Consider the following 9,502-nt stretch of genomic DNA (forward strand, 5'->3'; position numbering starts at 1 on the left):
AGACTGACTCTGGGCCAAGTTCCATAGTGGAGGGGGGAAGCAATGTGGTCCCTTCTCTCCACGCTGGCTGTCTTGTAAGTCAAGTTTTAGAAGTTCATCCGATATTAGTCTTGGCATGAAACACAGTTATCTTTATACATATATTTCCTCTGTTGTTCAAACTGTGTTCAAGGCAAGCATTCCTTAGCTACAGATGTGGATGATGGAGGGGAAGGTTGCAGTGCCTACGCATTACATCACTCCTCCTCAGTCCCCATAGAAAGCATGCCATGGAAGGTCCTGTTTTGACTGGCTGACAGTTCGGGGTCACTGGGTCAGAGTGAAGGCCATGTTACTCATAAAAACCTGCCATAAACATCTCCATCACCATCTGCACTTACTTCAGTGATTGCCAAGCTGGGCCATATCCCCATAGCCAAGAAAACACATTTTTTTCCTACTGAAAATATTTCAGAAGTTGGGTCAAATAACACTTGCTTTATCTAGTGGGATAGGAAAATGATAAAGTGCCAAGACCAAATCTAAGGGAGGATACTGTACAGACTCGGGGTGCTTGAGTTTGCCCATTTGAGGTGTGTCTTGTTAAAAGCCAAAGGATTTATTTTTCTTTCTTTGTGTCGGCTGTACGTCTCCCAGATGGCAGTCATCTCCAGATACTTTTCATTCCTCACACAACCTGGACAGGGTGTGTGCAGTTGGTCTCTGCCTGCTCTCTCTCTCTCTCTCTCTCTCTCTCTCTCTCTCTCTCTCTCTCTCTCTCTCTCTCTCTCACACACACACTTCCCTGCCTTTCGTGTGTCTCTCTCTATACTTACCTTTCTAACTACTCACATCTGTCTTTTTGCTGTACTTGTACCTTTTCTCAGATACTTGCTCCGATAAAAGTATGAATTAATAACCGTTGAATGGCCGCACCCCTGGCAGTATCTAAGGAGGAGAGTCTGACTGTTTAGTCTACAGGTCTTAGTTTAGGTCTTCTCGAGCCAACCATCCCTCTGTTCATTTCCCTCTTGCCTATCAGTGTTACCACTCCATCAAGCCTGCAGCCACCCTCACAAACATGCTGTTTTACAAACCCCAGCGCGAGTCTTGAGCCAATGAATGCTGCCAAGGGCCATTTGCTCAGTACAGGAACCTGTTCCTGCTCTCCAACCATAGCTCCACCACAGGACATAGCACTGTTCTCCTAAAGCCACAGCTCCATGCTGAGGCTGCTGTAACCATGCTCCACTGTTCCTATGACTACATTAGTGCTGATCCCACTAACGCCACACTTACACGCCCACTAGCCTAAACCACTACTCTTCGCCGAGACACACTGCCGAACTTCTGAAGCTCCTATGCCGCGCTGAGGCCCATTGCTTCAGTATTGGCCTACCACTCTAACCACCACTACACAGTGCTGAAACCACTGCTCTGTGCTGAGGCCCACCAGGCCAACCACCCTCGCTCCATGTTGGAGGCCGCAGCACTCGGCGCTGGGGCCTGCTAGCCTAACCGTGGCCTCCACATGCTAGACCTGCAGGGACGCAGGTTTATGATGTCAGACTCGTGCTTGTTTTGGCAGCCGGCCAAGGCGCACCGGGCTTCCCCTCCTTCTCCAAACCTCCCTCTGTCTTTGCTCTCTCCCTCCGACTTGCTCGCAACTTGACTCAGTGCTCTCTTATTCTCTCGTTTTCTCATCCCTCCCCCCATCCGCTGATCCCATCTCTCTCTCTCTCTCTCTCTCTCTCTCTCTCTCTCTCTCTCTCTCTCTCTCTCTCTCTCTTCCCTTTTCTCTGTGGCTGGCATACGCCGGAGCGTCTGTGGTTTGGAGAGAGAGGGAGAATCCAGAGCCGAGGCACTTTTCTCTCTGTGTCCTCGGCAGCATTGAAGCTGTGGTGTTTTAACAGCTGAGACTCCTCACAATGCACAGACACTCGGGGCCCTTTTCAGCTGCGCAGGCAGAACGCATGGGCCAGCACACTGCTGCGTTGCCCTGGGTGTCTGCATCCATTAGCTACAACACTAGAGGCTGATACACCAGCTAGGGCAAAAGGCCCCAGGGAGGGAGAGAGGAAGACAGAAGAAGGAGGAGTACAAAGAGAGAGAGAAGACAGACAGACGTGAACATGTTGTTGGAGAAGAAGCCTCTGTGTGTGTCCGATATGTGTGATTCAAGAGGGAGTGACATGTGTTAGGATGTGCATGAGCGAAACTCACCCCCTTCCTCCTCCTTTTCCCATTATTTATCTTTTTGTCTACTTCTCACGCCAGACTACACTCTCTGGCTAGAATTCTGTCTCTCATTTTCGTCGCTCCCTTCCCCTTTTGATTCATCTGTACCTCCTTTATGCACCCCCCCATCCCTCTTTCCTATTGGGTTATCCTTCAATCTCTCTTTCGCCCATCTTCCCTGCCTTTCTTCATGACAACAGAGTACCTCTCCATTCTCTTTCTCTGCACATCTCGTGCCCTCTTTTGCTCTCTCACATCCTCCACATACCCCATTCTCTCTCTCTCTTTCCCTCTCTCTCTGTGTCTCTCTATTCATCGTTCACCTCATTCACGCTCTAATGTAATTATCTCTATCCCTATGTGTACCCCTCTTTCTGCTTCTCTTCTTTGCATTCTCTCTCTCTCTCACTCTTTCAGCACTGCATATGTCTTTGCTTTGGCCCAGCTGTCAGCTGCCTGCTCCTGCTGTACACACACACACACACACACACACACACACACACACACACACACACACACACACACACACACACACACACACACACACACACACACACACACACACACACACACACATCTGTACATCTGTGTGTATGTGTCTATGTCTGTGACAGTCTGGAGGAGTCAAACTGCTAACCCCAAACATAAAGGCAGATGGGAGGCGAGGGACTGATAGCAGAAAGGTAGAGTGGAGCGAGAGAGAGAGATAAGAGGTGGGATAGGGAGGACAGCAAGTGCGAGACAGAGATAGCGAAAGCAACAGTGAGATTGAGAGAGAGGGGTGGCATGCAGAGAGATACCAAAAGATGAGGTGAGGAAAGATGAGATTCTATCGTTGCTCTTCAGCCCACACACTTTGTTATGAGCTTCATCAATTATTGCGTCACAAATTCAATGCACCTCAAGGCCTATCAGTAGAGATTGCATGCCACAAGCACTCCCTAGCTAAGACTGTAAATAATATTCAATAGTTCCAAGGCCAAGGTCTAAACTGCAAAATGAATGAGATTTTTTTTTACTGTAACTGCTGTTTGCCATCAGAAAGCCCTGCTATTAAAAGGGATGAGTTTGGTTGCCAACATTTTCTCAAACACAAGAAACAAAACATAAAGCACACATGGTGCAAGTGCCCTTTAAATCGTCTCTCCACAGTTTTCAGACACCACATTTTCTCCCATTAAAAGCATCGCGATCAAATCCAAGCCAACACTGCAGTCCAAAGCCACAACACAGGAGTGTGCACCTGCAGTCCAGCCCAGCTGTCTACATACTCAGAGCAGCCAAATGAGCCAGTCTTATTCTTAGAAGTCCGTACTAACACATGTTCTAGACGCCTTGGCGCGTTCGCCAGCTAGCCATGGTCCGCGCGGGTCATTTGGAGGCCAGATTTTGGCGTGTTAAAAGTCATGGCATGGTCAGCGGGTGTGGGTTGGGAAAGACGGCTGGTTGCGTTACTGTAAATACTACAGGGTGTTGTCTGACGGCCTATGCCTGGACATCTGCCTGTCTGTCTTTCTGTCATATCACCATGCCAGCTGCAAACCTTGTGGCGTGCCTAATAACCTGATGAGGAAACGATATGTTGAGCAAATATAGGGCGAGAAGCAGGGAGCATGAAAATCTCAGTGTCACACATGAAATGCACAGTAGTTTTTCTCTATCTTGGCTACACTTTATCAGTTTCTCTTTCTACAATTTTGTCTTTCCCCAGATGTATCCAGATGTTGCTGGTGATGTGCAATCCATTGCAGGTGAGCAGTGTGCATGGGTTGCAGCGAGAGAAAGTGAAGTGTCAGATACAAGTTACAGTATTTGCAGTGGCAGTCACACTGACTCTAATTAATGTATATATTTGTCACCATGTGTCTGTCTTCATATTTATACGTGTGTGTGTGTGTGTGTGTGTGTGTGTGTGTGTGTGTGTGTGTGTGTGTGTGTGTGTGTGTGTGTGTGTGTGCGCGCGCGCGTGCGTGTGCGTGTGTGTGTGTGTGTGCCTTTCCAGCAGGTGTTTGGTGTGGATGGGGTGAACTTCAGTGTGCATGTGGAGAACCAGACGCAGATTCGGGACACCATGAGCCGTCGGCACCATCGGGTCTACCAGCTCTACAGCCGCACCAGTGGCAAACACGTCCAAGTGCTTGGTCGTCGGATCAGCGCCCGCGGAGAGGATGGAGATAAATATGGTAAGACACACACACACGCATGCACACGCGCGCGCACACACACGCGCGCACGCACGCACGCACGCACGCACGCACGCACGCACGCACGCACGCACGCACGCACGCACACACACACACACACACACACACACACACACACACACACACACACACACACACACACACAGTAAACATTACACACCCAACTGCTGCAACCACAGAAATGAATGTAAACCGAGTGCATGCATGAACGGATACAGAATGCAAGTGCATGCATGCATAGACACCCAGAGCCTGTGCTCACACACGCACACATGCACGAACACACGCACATGTATGCACACACATACCGCACAAACATGCACACTCGCGCGCGCGTGTACACACACACACACACACACACACACACACACACACACACACACACACACACACACACACACACACACACACACACACACACACACACACCTCCCCAGGCTTTGGCACAGGGGCAGTGAAGCTTGTCTTGGGAGTACAAAGACCTCATCGACTGGCTGCTGACTCAATGATTCACAAGAGAGCAAAAGAGGAGAGAGAGAGAGAGAGAGAGAGAGAGAGAGAGAGAGAGAGAGAGAGAGAGAGAGAGAGAGAGAGAGAGAGAGAGAGAGAGAGAGGAGAGGAGAGAGAGAGTAAGTGCAAGGGTGCAAGAAAAAACAAGGAAAAAAAGGATGATTACTCATCCTCCCTGTTGTCTCCTCTGGATTTAAAACAGCAGGCTTCCTCTAGCCCTCCCTCCGTCCCTCCCCCACGGCCCTCCCTGCCTCTCCTCTCTGCGTCTGCAACTAACCTGATGCCTAACCCATTCCTAAACCACAGAGGATCAATGGGCAGAAGAAACCCAAGCCATAACGCCAAGCGTCCATATTTCTCTCATGTGACTGAAAGGGGGCTCATGTTTGTTCACCCTCTCCAAACCCATTCACAAACGCGAAAGCGACCAATTTAAGCCAGTGCCACAGTAGAGGGCGAGATTGCTGTGTTTTTTACAAAATGCTCCTCAAGAGACGAACAGCCCTCTACACACACCGTCTGGCCTTGTACATGAAACACTGTATGGGGGGCCAGGGGAGGTTTGTGTGTGTGTGTGTGTGTGTGTGTGTGTGTGTGTGTGTGTGTGTGTGTGTGTGTGTGTGTGTGTGTGTGTGTGTGTGTGTGTTCGGGGGGGCGGGGTACAGCAAGAAGAGAACCAACAGAGGAAGAAAGGCGAGCGTGCACGAAGGTGTAAGCATGAATCAAAGGGGCAGAAACAAGAGGAGGCAAAAGAGTTGGGGGAAGAGAGCGGAAGAGGGGGAGAGGGAGGGAGGTATTGATTTCTATTGACCCCTTTGTTGACTGAGGTCATGTAGGACCATTTTAGGGATTTATTTTTAAACAGGCACAAGCACCTTCTAAAGATGTGTAGTTTGTGGAGCGGTACTGCCTGGAAGAGTGAGCACAAGTCTGTGCATGGTCACACGCATACATGCATACTTGCACATTAACAGCCTTGCAGACAGATTGTTCTATGCTTCATCTTTAGCTTACCGCGCGCTACTTCTATTCTTGGCCGTTATCTTTTTTACGAGGCCCGTTTGTGGTCAGCAGTCTCATAACCGTGTGCGTGTGTGTGTGACCAGGCTTATCTGACAACCATCTGTCCAGCCAGACATTTACATCTGGCTGTGATTTATCAGCACATTTAATAGCTACTATGATTTCTAATGCTGTTATTTAATCCTGCCTGCCTGTCTGACAGTCTTTTGGTCTCGTTAAAGACTCAAATCTGATTCCACTGTGGTTAGTGGTCTGTCTGTGAAACTGACATCTGTCTGTCCAGTGGATTTGTCTTTAGTTTGTTTTGTGTAATGCATAGTATTTGCTGTGAGTCTGTCAGAGGGATGGTCTACTTGCAGCGTTTTCCTTTTGCAAAATTAGTCATCCCAGGAAAGACATGCATGTTTGCGACTTTGCGTGTCTCATGAAAGCTTTCAAAAGCCCCGAATAACAATTATTCTTTACAGAGATCTGGGAAAAGATAACTGGGAAATAGCTATTAGAGTCTGTTTCTGTCTACACTATCTGTGGCTCTAATGTCTGTCTATCCCTCTGTCTGTCCCTTCACAAGCCCAGCTCGTAGTGGAGGCCGATACCTTTGGTAGCCAGGTGAGAATCCGTGGCAAAGAAACCAACTTCTACCTGTGCATGAACCGCCGTGGCAAGCTGGTGGGAAAGGTGAGAACTCTCTTTATTTACAACATCATTTACAGGTTCAATCAAAAGATCCTTTTCTTGTTCTCATAGTTTCCTGACCAGCCTCTACCTATTTCCTCTTTCTTTGTGTGTGTGTGTGTGTGTGTGTGTGTGTGTGTGTGTGTGTGTGTGTGTGTGTGCGTGCGTGCGTGTACGCATGTGCCTGTGGACTATCTGCTCTCTCAGAAGGCCAGTAATCGCAGCGCTGACTGCGTCTTCGTGGAGAAGGTTTTGGAAAACCACTACACGGCTCTGATGTCAGCACGTTATGCCGGCTGGTATGTAGGCTTCACTAAACGGGGGCGCCCTCGCCGCGGCCCACACACACTGCCCAACCAGCAGGACGTTCATTTCATGAAACGCTTTCCGCCCGGGGAGCAGCCTGACTTAACCACCCCCTTCCGCTTCACCACAGTCAGCAAGGGTGCGCGCAAGAGGGTGCGCGCCGCCGCCACAGGGCCTCGCTAGTAGCGGCTAGTGCTAACACCCACTGCCCTGTTGTCTAAAAGCCTTGACCTGAACCTGCTAACAGCTAACCCACTCCTCTCTAACGTCACACTACACTGAACGCCTCCCTTTGCTGGGATAACAAACATTGACCATCTTCCTTAAACCTGATGAATGATTTACGGGGGTTAACCTAGACACCTTCTAATTTGTCACGATTCCAGGTTCTACTTTGCTCACAGGACAATACTAACTTCTATATGACTTAATCCATCACTAGTAGCTCCAAGGGCCTGGTCAGCCTTCCTACACTGCCCAAAGATTTTGACTGGGCCCTTGAAGGGTGGACAAAATGAGTCCAAGGCTCATGACTATATTATGAAAGCCTCAATCTCAAAACTACACAATCCACAATGCCTGCATGTATCCTATTTTGGACCAGCTATTTGACAGTGTCTAAAACTGGATTACCACAACAAGAACCATACAGAGAGAGAGAGAGAGTGGGGAAAGTCTGAGCAAACATGGGAGTGGGTGCTTAGCCAATGGATAAAGGGAAAGATGCAAGGAAAACTGAGAGGATGCAGGAAGTACAGTAGGTGGAGCAGACAAAGGCATGGAATTAACTGGACCGATCAAACGGAACATTTATGGACTGTTGACATGTGACGCACTTCTCATCTTTGTCTCATTGCTTGACTGGTGGGAACCTATGAGACATGGGATGAATGACTGAAAATAAAAGACAAATCGAGAGGGATGTGTGTATGAAAGAGGTAGTTTATGAATAAATGGATTTGCATACATTGTGTGTGTGTGTGTGTGTGTGTGTGTGTGTGTGTGTGTGTGTGTGTGTGTGTGTGTGTGTGTGTGTGTGTGTGTGTGTGTGGTGGCACCAAAGACCATAAGTGAAGCTCGATGACGAGGGACTCTGGAGAGGGACTACACACGCCTTGTTCGAACCCATGACAACTCACTAAAGGGACTGAAGCTTTAAAAAACTGGAATGTATAAAACAAAGCTGCACCAAACCCTGACCTACTAGGCAGATGCACCAAACCAAACCAAGGACCAACCAAAGACAACTGGAAAACTGCAACATGCCCCCGCCCCTCCCCCCCCCCCCCCCCCCTCCCCCCCCCCCCCCCCCCCCCAAGGACACAAGGCCCTTTGCTTATAGGTTCAGAGGGTAGTGAGCAGGGGACACGGGGGGGTTGCCTTTCTTCCGATTAACGTTGCTATGGAAACGACCCAGGGGATGATGCTCCTGTGCGACACCGTGGATACAGAATGCTGCTACCAGAACATTCAGTGGAACACACCAAAGTCTCATACACACACGGAAGAACAAATAAATATTAAAGGGAACAGTTTATTAAAAGTTATATATATATATATATATATATATATATATATATATATATATATATATATATATAAATAAAATGAAGACAAAACACTAAATAAGCAATCTTACTATGATGGTTACTATAATTATTATGATAAAATTATTTCAATTATTTATTTCAGCTCTGTGTGCAGCAGTGTTTCTCAACTCAGTAAACCTTACAGAAACATGTCCTGTGTGTCATACAGCCTCTCTATACAGCTCCTCCACGTTTCTCTTTCTTGAAAAAGGATAGGGATAGGACAGGGAGTTATAAAATTCTACATGGACATTTATTAGAGGCCAGTCACAGACTTGTGATGTTGAGAACTCCTCCTTCTCTTTTCCTACTGGTGTATAGTGTTCATGGTATTCTATACAGTCCAGTATGACCAACAGCACTAAGCATTTTAGATTTCAAGGGTGTATATTTGCATTCACAGATGCCTTTACTGAAATTAGAAAACGATGGCAATTGTTGGCTTTGGCTTACTTGACCCCTACTGTCCCTATGCTAGGGCGAACATTTGGCGAGATTTGGTGTTGAGGAAAATATTACAGGATCTAGTATAGAGCCCTGGGCCTGGGGTACTCTGGTCAACTTAGTATATAGGGTTTAATTAAGCTAATTTAAAGGCAAACTTAATAGAAATTCCTACACAGTTTCATATCGCTCCTTGTCATGTTCTGCTGTCATTGTGACAGCAGAACACTATGTAAAATGAGTCACACCAGATGATACATGTTACAATGTACAATGTACAAGGTCTCTCAGCATCCATTTTCTAATCTGATCCTACAATACTATAGGATTGATCTTATTTGATCAAGGGTGATGACTGGTGGTCAGTCTGATTTGACATTTTTTATGGTGCGATTTCAATAGGCAGGTTGACAAAAATCACACCTGGTTGTATCAAAATGCACAAAATATGAACTAACCCTTCACCCTGTACTGCTTTGGAAGTGCTGGCACCTCATTGGGTATAGCTGTGGAATAATCAACAGTGCAGTTGTT

General features: G+C 47.6%; 1 protein-coding gene across 2 annotated transcripts in view; it reads left to right on the plus strand.

The window, feature by feature from the left end:
• LOC311033605 (fibroblast growth factor 18-like) overlaps positions 1–8,528 on the plus strand; it is a 10,076-nt gene extending 1,548 nt beyond the window's left edge. The window contains exons 1-5 of one of the 2 annotated variants that reach the window (XM_084041189.1): positions 1–74; positions 3,929–3,968; positions 4,220–4,400; positions 6,526–6,632; positions 6,837–8,528. The exon at positions 1–74 is cut by the window's left edge and continues 1,548 nt beyond it. In XM_084041189.1, coding sequence (XP_083897315.1) covers positions 43–74; positions 3,929–3,968; positions 4,220–4,400; positions 6,526–6,632; positions 6,837–7,118 — 642 coding nt within the window. In that variant the 5' untranslated portion in view covers positions 1–42 and the 3' untranslated portion in view covers positions 7,119–8,528. The remainder of the gene's footprint in view (positions 75–3,928; positions 3,969–4,219; positions 4,401–6,525; positions 6,633–6,836) is intronic. The other variant, XM_084041190.1, reaches the window with a different exon arrangement.
• The last annotated feature ends 974 nt before the right edge of the window (positions 8,529–9,502 follow it).

This window comes from Gymnoscopelus microlampas, assembly GCF_963454915.1.
Source record: "Gymnoscopelus microlampas genome assembly, chromosome: 18".
NCBI classification, from domain to species: Eukaryota; Metazoa; Chordata; class Actinopteri; order Myctophiformes; family Myctophidae; genus Gymnoscopelus; species Gymnoscopelus microlampas.